The following is a 10,861-nucleotide window of genomic DNA, read 5'->3' as shown; positions in this document are numbered from 1 at the left end:
AGTAGGGGGTGTGCAGGAGGCAGTTGATCGATGTTTCTCTCTCATTGATGTTTCTAACTATCTATCCCTCTCCCTTCCTCTCTGAGAAAAAATCAAATATATTAAAAAATAAATAAAGATAGAGTTGGCGGCAGATGTGAGAGGGTTATTGCTCTCTAGGAGGTTGGTCTGGGGCAATACTACCTATCATTTGCCCAGTAACTCTCCAACCCCTAACTGCCCAGCATTGATGTAGGACCAGTCCCTGGCAGAGTGGCCACCAGGGGTCCTCCTTTATCTAGGACACAGGCTCAGCTTCTCTGGCTGCAGTGCCCTGCCTCCATGTGTGTGTGTCTGTCTCCTCGCCCGCAGCGGAACGGGGCTGACTATGCCGTCTACATCAACACGGCCCAGGAGTTTGATGGCTCTGACTCGGGTGCCCGGCCGGACGAAGCTGTCTCTTGGGGCAAGATCAAGATGGATGCAGAGCCTGTCAAGGTGAGGGCCGGCCAGCCCGCTGGGGTGTAGGGTCTCCCAAGCTATAGCTCGGGGTCCTGTGGTTACCTGGGTTCCCTCCACAGGTCTACGCTGATGCCTCCCTGGTCTTCCCCTTGCTTGTGGCTGAAACCTTTGCCCAGAAGGTAGATGCCTTCATGCCTGAGAAGAACAAAGACTGACAACGGTGGCCCGCCCCCTATTTATTTATTTTTTCAGACTCGGCCCCTCCCCCCCCTCCTTGGTCAGTAGCACATCTGGAATAAATGGTCTCAGTGGTCCAGAGTCTGCATCTGTGTCCTTAGTGGTGGTGGGTCCCCTGGCCTCAACCTGTGTCACCCTCAGTCTCGTAGGCCTCTTCCCGCCAGCAGTGGATGCTGCCCCCCATGGCAGTCAGCAGGCAGGGCTCTGTGGGGTGGTAGGCCAGTGACTGCACCACACCAGGACCCACCTGCAGGGCCAGGGCCAGGACACCCTGTGGAACAAGGAGGGAGGGGGGGAGCAGTTATCAGTGAGCCTCCCATCCCGACCTTCAGCCATCTGCTTCTAATGGCTTTCCAGTCACTGAAAACCTAGGCTGCCCCAAAATGAGCCTCTCAATGGCTCCGTCCTTCCAGGTGTTCAAGCCAAAACCTGGGGAGTCTTTTTCACACCTCACATCCCTTTATGTGTAAATCCTCTTGGTTCTGCCTTTAGACCAGCAGTGGTTCGTAAGATCCGAAAGGTTGGCAACCACTGCTTTAGACTATACTCAGGGGCCACCACCCCGCTCTGAGCCGCTATGTCCGGCTTTCAGCTGCCCTCCCCCTGCTGTCATAGGGGCGTACAGGTCTGCTTGGCAGCATCAGTGCTTGCACTTCCTTCATCAACCCGCAGACACAGCATCTCCACACATACGGTTTCTCCAGGAGGCCCCGGTTCCTCTTTTCCCTGAAATGTCCCCTTCCTTCAGTGTGACCTCTGCTCTATCAGATCCTCAAGAATTAGGCAGAATATTGGCTCTTTCTTAGTCCCCCTCAAGTTCCCAAGGTCCCCCAGTTCCCTCCATCCTCTTAAGGGACTTACTTCCCTGGCCAAGCCCCAGCACCCACATCTTCTTCCATGAGACTCTCTAGCCCTGAATCCCCTAAGTCCAGCCTGTCTGGTCTCAGCCTGATGCCACCACCAGGCTGGGACACATCCGGATACGGCTCACAGGGCTTGGGGCTAGAAACCATAGGTATGCTCAGAAGTAGCTCAGGTTTCCTGAACAACTACAGCCTCATCTCCCCCAGGGTTAGATGTCACCGTTGGCTCCCCCACCCTCAGGGTCAGTCCCAGTGGCTCAGCCTGGCATTGGTGGCCCTGCCTGACGTGGCTCCTGCTGCTGCCACTGCCATCCTGAAGTGCTGCTGTTTCCTGACCATCGCGTGCCACGCTTAGAAGCCTTAGCACATACTGTTCCCTTTGCTGGAATGCCTTTCCTGCCCTCTCCTTCTAGCCACTGTAAAATAACACTCCCTTTTCCCGGTCTGGGAATGACCGAGGTAAAGGCAAAGTGGGGACAGTGCAGTGTTGGGGTGGAGAGGCTCACCTCCACTAGGTCCCAAAAGAACACCTTCCCATCCTCGGAGCAGCTGACTACGTGCGTGTCACGCTCACTCAGGCAGCAGTCCAGCTTGTACTCCTGGTTCTTATGGCCTCTGTACCTGGGGGTGGATGGGATCAGTGGGGCTCGGGCCTTACCAGGGGCAGAGGTAGGGGGAGGGGAAGGGGCCCCACAACCCCAAGGACTCACTCCCCTAGCAGCTCCCCTGTGTCCTTGTCTAGAAGCCTCAACGTGGAGTCCAGGCTGGACACCAGAGTGCACTGGCCATCCCGGCTGAAGCAGGTGCAAGTGATGGGGCCTGGGGGGATAGGCAGGTGGGCTGGGGCTCCTTTTGCTGCCTCTGCCTCCCCTGCCTGCCCCACGGCCTGGCCACACTCACTGCCCACGTAGTCTGAGAAGAGTTGTCCCATCCTCAGGTCATAGCGCCTGACCCGGCCGTCCACGGAGCTGCAAGAGAGAGTGGATCCGATTAAAGTTTCCACTGGGGCCAGTGGCTCCATGGCTCTAGGTAACCTGTGTCCCTCTACACTTGCGCCTGGCCAGGGCCCTCAGGACAAGGCCGAGCCCATCCTTTCTATGCGCCCCTCCCTGTCATACTCCCTTCTCAGCCTAGCCAGTTTTCTCAGTGTTGATCTGTGGACTACAGGGTCGAGGATTCAATTCTGGATCAAGGGCATGTACCTCAGTTGTAGTTCCCCAGCCCTGGTAGGGGTCAGTTCAGAAGGCACCCAATCGATCTCTCTCACATCAATGTTTTTCTCTGTCCTCTCCTCCTTCCCACCCTCTCTAAAAATCAATGGGGAAAATGTCCTTGGGTGAGGATTAACAAAAAGGAAAAAAAGGAAACATGCACTGAAGTGAATTCATGAGGGGAATTCTGAGGCACTGTCTTTGAGACCCAGACCCAGGGACCATTAGGAACAACTCAATACGTTTCTGATAGGCACCGAGCATCCTCTCGGGCCAGATTCTATAGCAGGAAGGGATGGCTTGGGACACAGCTTCGACCGAGCCAGGAGACATTTCTGGAGCCTCACTGACTGAGGGTAATACAGGAAGTCCTTCCCAAGGTGACATCTGAACCGGGACTTGAAGGACGAGATGGGAAGATACATGGGAATGGCCAGTCACCAGGCTGGACAGTCCAAACTCCCCCCATGGTGGGAATGGCACTCTCTTGGGCCGTGGCAACACGTGAGCAGCTCTGCATGGGAATTTTTTCTTTTTTAAATATCAAGTCTGTGGGCAGGAATTTCTTCCCTTATTCCCCTGTCTTATTCACTGCTACATGCTCATTGCCTAAAAACGTGGCCCGTGGGAGGTGCTCAAAAACACTTGCAGTAGATAGTAGAAAGGCAGTCCAGGTGGAGGAAGAGCAGCTGCAAAGCACGCTTGGCATATCTCCCTGAAACGAGGCTGGAAATCATGGAAGCTGAGAGGTCAGCAAGGACCAGACTGTGCGGGGTCTTGGGAGGCAGTGAGGCGGGTAGACTTTAAGCACAGAGGCAGCTGTGGCAGGCAGGGGAACCCGGGAAGGGGCAATGGTCTAGAATAGATCCACTCACCCTGCCAGGACCTCATGGTCTGACACCTTCACACTGGACACACCATCCTTGGCTTCGTCCAGCTTCTGCACTGGGTCCGGCCTCCGAGAGCGGCAGTCCCAGCAGCGGATGGTGGAATCGATAGAGCCTGTGAGGCCAGCAGGAAGGTGAGGTCAGGTTTTGGGGGCAGGGGCTCCCCTGGGCGCCCCTGCCTAGGCCAGCACTCACCTGACAGGACTCACCTGACAGGATGACCGTGGCCTCTTCATTAAACTGCACCGTATTCACCTTCTGAGAAACAGGAACTACCACTCAGAGGTGGCCGGTCTTTGAAGGATTGGGATAAAGACCGCGTTCCCAGTGCAGATTAAAGTGAGGACAAAAGCTAGGGGTAGGGGAGGTGAAAGGGTTTGAGGGTGCTGCAAGCAAGGGGCCTGTGAATGCGCTGTAATATGTGTGTGGGAGGGTACCTGTCACCCCTGCACACTAATGCGGGTCCCCTCCGCTACCCACGCTCTAATGAGGCTTCTTTCTGCTCGTACTCACCCCTGCGTGACCCCGGAATTTACGCACGACCTGCCCGGAGGCCACATCCCACAGCACCACCGCCTTGTCCCCGCCGCCGGAGCAGAGATTGCTGTTGTCAAAGGAACTAGGGGGCAGGGGAGGGAAGGTCAGCATCGACCTGGGATCCCCGCCTCGGCGCCCCTTTCCCGGCCTGGCCCCGGCTCACCCGGCCGCGTCCAGCACCTCGTAGCCGTGGCCGCTGTATGTCCGCAGCAGCGTCCCCCGCAGCGGGTTCCACAACTTCAGGGTCTTGTCGCTGCCGCACGTCAGGCAGTAATTGCCGTCCACTTGGGAAGACCAGGCGGGGGTTACCGGGCTGCCGACCTCGAGAGGCCACCGGCCGACCCGGAATGAAGACGAGGGCGCTCACCATTAAATCGCACGGCTCGCACCGCTCCCTGCCCGCAGTCCAGCGTCTTCAACCGTTTCTGCGGCAGCACCGGGCCACGCGGCTTGGGCTCAGGGAAAGACATGGCTCCGGGATGCCTTCCTCGCCGCCTTCCATCTGTCTGTACCGAAGTTTCCGAGCGTCTCTCGCTGGGTGCAACCTTATTATTGTCCCTGCGCTCTACTTCCGGTTCCCCACTTCCGGGCTCACAGTTTCGGCTCTTTGGAGGTAATGTTGGAAAATACAATGGCTGCTGGCTGCCTCTAGGTTCCAGGTTTCTCCCTCCACTACCTGGGTCCCGCCGCTAGGTACGGAAGCGCGAGGACTGCGGGTGTGACTGTAAAAAGCACCGTCCGTTTCCACGCCGGAAGGGGCCACTCCGGCGGCGGAAGAGGGACGTCCCCGACTCGCTATGTCCACGAACAACATGTCGGACCCGCGGAGGCCGAACAAAGTGCTGAGGTAGGGACCCCGGCGTCGTGGGAACGAGGCTCGGACTGTGGGTCGGGGCCCAGGGAAGCACGTGTCCATCCGGGGGCGGGACGTGAGTGCCCCTGACCCTCTATCCCCCCGCAGGTACAAGCCTCCGCCGAGCGAGTGTAACCCGGCCTTGGACGACCCGACGCCGGACTACATGAACCTGCTCGGCATGATCTTCAGCATGTGCGGCCTCATGCTGAAGGTGGGCAGGGCTGCGTGTCTCTGCTGGGCTCCCAGGCCAGGGGCGGGTTCGGAATGAAAAGGGGCTGGCGCTGAGGGGCGGGCTGGGGTGACGTTGGACGGAGGAAGCCAAAGCCATCGGGGCGTCAGGAATCCGGGTCAGGGTGGGTGTGTGGGAGGCTGGTGTGAGGGTGGGGCCAGACTGTACAGCCACTTGGAGGGGATGGTGGAGAAAGCGGTGTCATGAGCATGACGGGCTGTGTCGAAATCTAGTCTTTTTAGGTCTGAGGGTGGGGTCAGAGGCCCTGGCCAGGGGATAGGGCCAGCAACTCCATACCTGGAGGAGGCTCTGGGTGGATGAGACTGGGAGTCCTGGGGGGTCAGGGGGACAAGGTTTACGCTGCCCCATCTGAAACCAGTGGGTGGGAACCGGTGCCTGGGAATGCCCCTTGTCTTCCACTGACCTAACCCACCCATCTACCTGCCTTTCCCCAGCTCAAGTGGTGCGCTTGGGTTGCTGTCTACTGCTCCTTCATCAGCTTCGCCAACTCCCGGAGCTCTGAAGACACTAAGCAGATGATGAGTAGCTTCATGTGAGGCTGGGCCTGGAGAAGGAGGGACTCTAAGTAAGGGGGGGAGGGCCCAAGCCTTCCCATCTTGACTGACACCTTTCTCCCGTCTCACCCAGGCTGTCCATCTCTGCCGTGGTGATGTCGTATCTTCAGAACCCTCAGCCCATGACACCCCCTTGGTGACTGATGTCAGCCTAGAGGGGTCACATCCTGGACCTCCCTATACACTTCCCTCCAGGGCTGGTTCTTAGCGGCTCAGCCTCCTCCCCTGCCCTCAGCTGCTGGCTGTCCTGGGTGAGGTAGTCGCAGGGCCCCCAGCTGGATGGAAGGAACTTGGACCATTCCCTGGGGTCCCACTTCTACTGGGGTAGGGAGGGGAAAACCCTAGATAGACTCCTGCCCTCCTTCCCCACCCTGGGAGCTGCTGGGGGAGAGCTGTCCATGTTTCTAGGTATAAACACTCATTTTCTTGTTGAAACCAGTTCGTAATAAAGATTTGCACTCTGGCTGTTCTCTGAGACCTCTCCTTCTGTGCACTGCGGGTGCTCTCCTGGAAGGGCTCCAGTTCCTCCACTTCCTCAGGCCTGGGCTGAGGCCCGTCTGGAGCCTCCTGCTTCACTTGCTTATTCGCAGCCTTCAGGCCTTAAGTCAGCTGCTGGAGACAGGACAGTGACCCTCACCTCTGGCAACTCAGCAGGTGGCCCTGCTGACCTGAGGAATCTGGGCTTTGGGTTTCTTTTTGTTGTTGTTTGTTGTTAATCCTCACCCCAGGATATTTTTCCATTGATCTTTTGAGAGAGTGGAAGGGAGGAGAGACAGAGAGAGAGAAACATCAATGTGAGATGGGGGCAAGACTGCAACCAAGGTATGTGTCCGTGATTGGAATCAAACTGGGCCCCCTCAGTCCGCAGGCTGATGCTCCATCCACTGAGCCAAACCGGCTAGGGCAGGGCTTTGATTTTCTTATCAAAGGAGTGAGATAACGTCATTGAACTAGATGGACTGATGGGGAATCGGAAAGACATGAAAGACTGTCTTCCCCCAGAGGGGAAGAGACTGTTCCATGACTTGACTGCTGTAGGACCTGATGTACTTGATGTTCATTCTGACACAGATCGCCCCCCTTTTGCCTCAGGCTATGTGCCAGTTCCTGGAACAGGTTGTCCTGATATGGTCAAGCATGTGAAGTATTTTCCCCTACCTAATAGCATTCACATGTCAGTATATATGACTATTCCTCCTTTTACCCTGTACAATTCTTTGGCACCTGCCAAGCAGCATGGGGATCAATTTCAGCTTGCAGCCACTTTGAAAACTATTATTAGAGAGGAGTGGCAGCTTTCTTAGGTCTTTCCCCACGCTCTGCTTTTGGAGGTAGATTTTCAGTCTTGGGGCTTTCCCCTGGGCGTGCATGTATTAACAATTGGCAAGCCCGCCAGGAGACCAAAGAAATGGGCTTTGGTAAAGGGGGTCGACCTGGCCATTGACCTCTCTGTGGGGAGGGGTGAGCTGTACGTTAGACACAGTGGACTGCCGCATGAGTGCAGGGGACTCTGAAAATGCTGGCTGGTCTCCTACTTGTTTAAGGAACTGCACTGTGGCAAGGCAGGAAATCTATGGCTACAACTGTAGGCTGGTCACAGATGCCCACTAGAAGCAAAAGACAGGGTTAGACAGGAAAAACAAACTAGAAAAAGATGTTAGAATGTCTACAACTCTGTTAGCATAGGGACTGGCAGATAAAGGCAGGTGGGCGGCCGGGAAGCTCCTTTGAACAGATCCCACCTCTTTTTTAGAAGCCATATGTTCATGTGTGTCTATATATGTGTTGTTTTGCTGTAGTAGTTTCTACCTAGAAATGGTGTTGCTAACTTGTAAAAGAGCACTTAATTTGCATTTTATTTTCCTGTTCCCAACCCCAAAGATGTCATGAAAAACCAAGGCCTGAATAGTTAAAGTAAGGGGCTCTTTTATTAATAATTTTGTAAAATTACTTTTACTTTGACATTGAATATTTTGCCAATCATGAGTCGTCATCAGAATACTCTGGCCCAGCCGGGTGTGGCTCAGTGGTTGAGGGTCAGCCTAGGAACCAAGAGGTCGCTGGTTCGATTCCCAGTCAGGGCACATACCCGGGTTTCGACCTTGATCGCCAGTGTGGGGCGTGCAGGAGACAGCTGATCAATGATTCTCTCTCATCATTAATGTTTCTGTCTCTCCTCCCTTTTTCTCTGAAGTCAATAAAAATATATATTTTTTAAAAATGGGGTCCTTAACCTTTCTGAAGTCAATAAAAATATATTTTTTTTTAAAAATGGGGTCCTTAAAAAAAAGGGGGGGTCCTTAACAGATTAACTTACTAATTAGAAAACCAACTTTGGCCAGTATACAAAGGTGTTTTCCCAAGTGTAAATACTCTTAAATGACCAACAGTGGGGTCTATTGCTCTGTATGCCAGGCTGGGAGCTCAGACGAGGCACCCAATATGGTTAAGGTGTGAGAAACAAAGGACACAGTAATAGTCTTGATGCTTGCCATGGACCAGTGGGCCATGGTATTGAAGGCACCAGGCCTTATCGTCCCTGGAACATTCTCTGGAATCTGCAATGAGGTACTGCCCTGTGATGGGTTGGTTACTTCATGCACCTGGGGGAGAGGAACTGCTCAGTCTCCCGTAGGACCCTGTTATCCTAATCCAGTCAGGAGCCATAGAGACAGGCTATACTCAGATGGGTACATGCACCACTGAAAGAGGGGAGAAAGTAGGGGTCCTGATCTAATATAGTCCTCGCCCTATTCACCGCTTTACTTGTTGGTCGGGAAGAGCACTGTTTCTTCCTGACCAATAAGTATGGTTTACACAGCCTGGCCAGGTTCCACACACTGCGGCTACACTAACATCTAAAGATCAGACTGCAAGTATAATTCTCATAGATCTTCCAATTCAAGTCCCTACTAAATATTTGTCTTTGCCCTAGCCAGTTTGGCTCAGTGGATAGAGTGTCAGCCTTCGGACTGAAGGGTCCCAGGTTTGATTCCAGCCAAGGGCACATACCTGGGTTGTGGGCTCGGTCCCCAGTAGGGGGCATGCAGGAGGCAGTCAATCAATGATTCTCATCATTGATGTTTCTATCTCTCTCTCCCTCTTCCTTCCTCTGAAATCAATAAAGAAATACATTAAAATAAATAAATATTTTTCTTTTTTTTCTAAATTTTCACCTGAGGATATTTTTCCATTGCTTTTTTTAATTTTTTTGAGAGAGAGGGAAAGACAGAGAGAAATATTGATGTGGATGTGAGAGAAACACATCGATTGGTTGCCCCCTGCATGATCCTGACCAGGGCCCAGGCTGGGGAGGAGCCTGCAACTGAGATAAGTGCCCTTGACTGGAATCAAACCCGGGACCCTTCAGTCTGCAGGCCGATGCTCTATCCACTGAGCCAAACCAGCCAGGGCTAAATATTTGTCTTTCTGACCTTAGATTTCCTGCTGTTCCTGTAGCAATCCGTTACAGGCCTGTGTATGTGTGTGGTGGGGGTGGGGGGTGGGGGTGGGAGACCTGTGCCATTATCCAAACTGAATGTTGTGTTCTTATACCAGGTGAATCTGCTAATATTTCTTCTTTGTTAGTACATATGAAAACTCATGTAAATGCCTTAAATGACCCAGCCCAAACTAGGTGACTTACTAACCCACCGGTTTAGGTCCTGGCAGAGGGGAAGCAAGATGGAAAAAGTTATTAATACTTGTACTGCTTCTTTTTTAAAAAAAATATATTTTATTGATTTTTTACAGAACGGAAGGGAGATAGTTAGAAACATCGATGAGAGAGAAATATCGATGAGCTGCCTCCTGCACATCTCCTAACGGGGATGTGCCCACAACCCAGGTACATGCCCTTGACCGGAATCGAACCTGGGACCCTTCAGTCCGCAGGCCGACGCTCTATCCACTGAGCCAAACCGTTTCGGCATGTACTGCTTCTTTTAACTGGTCTCTTTTCTTGTGTCGGTACTGTTGCTGCGGACTATGTCTCCAATGAGGTCAATTGGCAACTAAGAGAGCTACTTCCCTGCTACTGAAGCCCCTTGCTGACCACTCAGGGCACCTTGGGGAACAGGGGGTCACGTGAGATTGTAAGAGCTGGTCATGAGGGGTAGAGTGTGGAGGAGAGACTTCCGTGAAGTTGCCACTGCTGGACCCGAGAGGTGGGCCTTGGCCAGAAGGGGGGGATTGCGTACTGCAAACCTCCTTGAGACACTGTCTGACTGTATTTGATGTTCACTCTGACATAAACCAGTACCTCCCTTGCCCCCTGCTCTGCGCTGGTTCCGGGCACAGGTTATTGTCCTGGCCCGTTCAAGCACGTGAAATAATTTCCGTACCTGGTGGCATTCGTGTACTAGTACCAATGACTGTCCGCCCCTCTCGCCTTCCCCTATATAATTCTTCGGCACCTGTCAAGCGGCACAGGGACCCATTTCCTCCAGTAGTCACGCAAGAGGTCACTTAGGTAAGTTTCCCTTAACAAGCGCCATTAATTTTTAGACTAGTGGGAGGGAAGACTCGTTCTTTGGTTTCCCCTGCCCTCTGCTCATGGAGATAGATTTTCAGCCTTGGGGCTTTTTCCTAGATCTGCGTGTACTAACTTCTCTCACGGAGGCTGCATGCCTCCCATTCCCCGCGCTCAGTCCCCATTGGACAGAACAGGACGCCCATGAAACCCTCCCTGCTCCTAGCCCTGAGGCTAATGGAACGCCGGAGAACCCCGGGCACACTTGCCACCTCCTAGGCAACCCGGCTCGGGTAGGAAAATCTGAGACCTCCGAGCTCCCGGGGACAAAGGGGTCTCCCAGTCCACACGAAGGCGGCGAAACGTTCAAGGCTCTTCGGCGAAACCGAGGGTGGGAAGGGCCAGGCCTCCAGGAGTATCCGGAACTACGGCCTCAATCCAATAACAGGCCGAGTTGCGCCCTAGCCCCGCCTCCACAAGCTCCCATTGGCTAGGCCGCAAATGGGGGCGGGGCTTTGCTGGGCCTCTGCGGGGCCGGGAACTGGCTGTAGTGT

At 54.0% G+C, this 10,861-nt stretch overlaps 3 protein-coding genes across 3 annotated transcripts in view; 2 read left to right on the top strand and 1 right to left on the bottom strand.

Annotated features, from left to right (window-relative positions):
* Positions 1 to 755, top strand: part of DHPS (deoxyhypusine synthase) — a 4,219-nt gene extending 3,464 nt beyond the window's left edge. The window contains exons 8-9 of the mRNA XM_006768222.2: positions 352 to 477; positions 561 to 755. Coding sequence (XP_006768285.2) covers positions 352 to 477; positions 561 to 656 — 222 coding nt within the window. The 3' untranslated portion in view covers positions 657 to 755. The remainder of the gene's footprint in view (positions 1 to 351; positions 478 to 560) is intronic.
* WDR83 (WD repeat domain 83) lies at positions 663 to 4,721 on the bottom strand. Its single transcript, XM_006768193.2, has 9 exons — positions 4,544 to 4,721; positions 4,340 to 4,460; positions 4,153 to 4,258; positions 3,849 to 3,897; positions 3,628 to 3,754; positions 2,442 to 2,509; positions 2,252 to 2,360; positions 2,048 to 2,162; positions 663 to 949 (listed from the first exon to the last, which is right to left on the bottom strand). The coding sequence occupies exons 1-9, from the start codon at positions 4,644 to 4,646 to the stop codon at positions 800 to 802; spliced, it is 948 nt and encodes a 315-aa protein (XP_006768256.1). The 5' UTR covers positions 4,647 to 4,721; the 3' UTR covers positions 663 to 799.
* A 64-nt stretch (positions 4,722 to 4,785) lies between these two features.
* Positions 4,786 to 6,299, top strand: WDR83OS (WD repeat domain 83 opposite strand). The gene is made up of 4 exons (XM_006768194.2): positions 4,786 to 5,023; positions 5,138 to 5,243; positions 5,717 to 5,814; positions 5,910 to 6,299. Exons 1-4 carry the CDS (start codon positions 4,974 to 4,976, stop codon positions 5,974 to 5,976), a joined length of 321 nt encoding a protein of 106 aa, XP_006768257.1. The 5' UTR covers positions 4,786 to 4,973; the 3' UTR covers positions 5,977 to 6,299.
* Positions 6,300 to 10,861: the final 4,562 nt, after the last annotated feature.

This window comes from Myotis davidii, unplaced genomic scaffold (genome assembly GCF_000327345.1).
Source record: "Myotis davidii unplaced genomic scaffold, ASM32734v1 scaffold543, whole genome shotgun sequence".
Classification (NCBI taxonomy): Eukaryota; Metazoa; Chordata; class Mammalia; order Chiroptera; family Vespertilionidae; genus Myotis; species Myotis davidii.
The sequence above is the reverse complement of the archived record's forward strand: the minus strand, read 5'-3'. Positions and strand labels throughout refer to the sequence as shown.

What these genes read in the sequence shown, in the direction of transcription:
- WDR83 (XM_006768193.2), bottom strand. Translation starts at nt 4,646, where the DNA reads ATGTCTTTCCCTGAGCCCAAGCCGCGTGGCCCGGTGCTGCCGCAGAAA. An exon ending in GAGGTGCTGGACGCGGCCGG is followed by an intron (nt 4,259 to 4,339) that starts GTGAGCCGGGGC and finishes CCTGCCCCCTAG; the next exon opens with TTCCTTTGACAACAGCAATC. An exon ending in GACCATGAGGTCCTGGCAGG is followed by an intron (nt 2,510 to 3,627) that starts GTGAGTGGATCT and finishes TCTCTCTTGCAG; the next exon opens with CTCCGTGGACGGCCGGGTCA.
- WDR83OS (XM_006768194.2), top strand. Translation starts at nt 4,974, where the DNA reads ATGTCCACGAACAACATGTCGGACCCGCGGAGGCCGAACAAAGTGCTG. An exon ending in AGGCCGAACAAAGTGCTGAG is followed by an intron (nt 5,024 to 5,137) that starts GTAGGGACCCCG and finishes ATCCCCCCGCAG; the next exon opens with GTACAAGCCTCCGCCGAGCG. An exon ending in CAGATGATGAGTAGCTTCAT is followed by an intron (nt 5,815 to 5,909) that starts GTGAGGCTGGGC and finishes CGTCTCACCCAG; the next exon opens with GCTGTCCATCTCTGCCGTGG.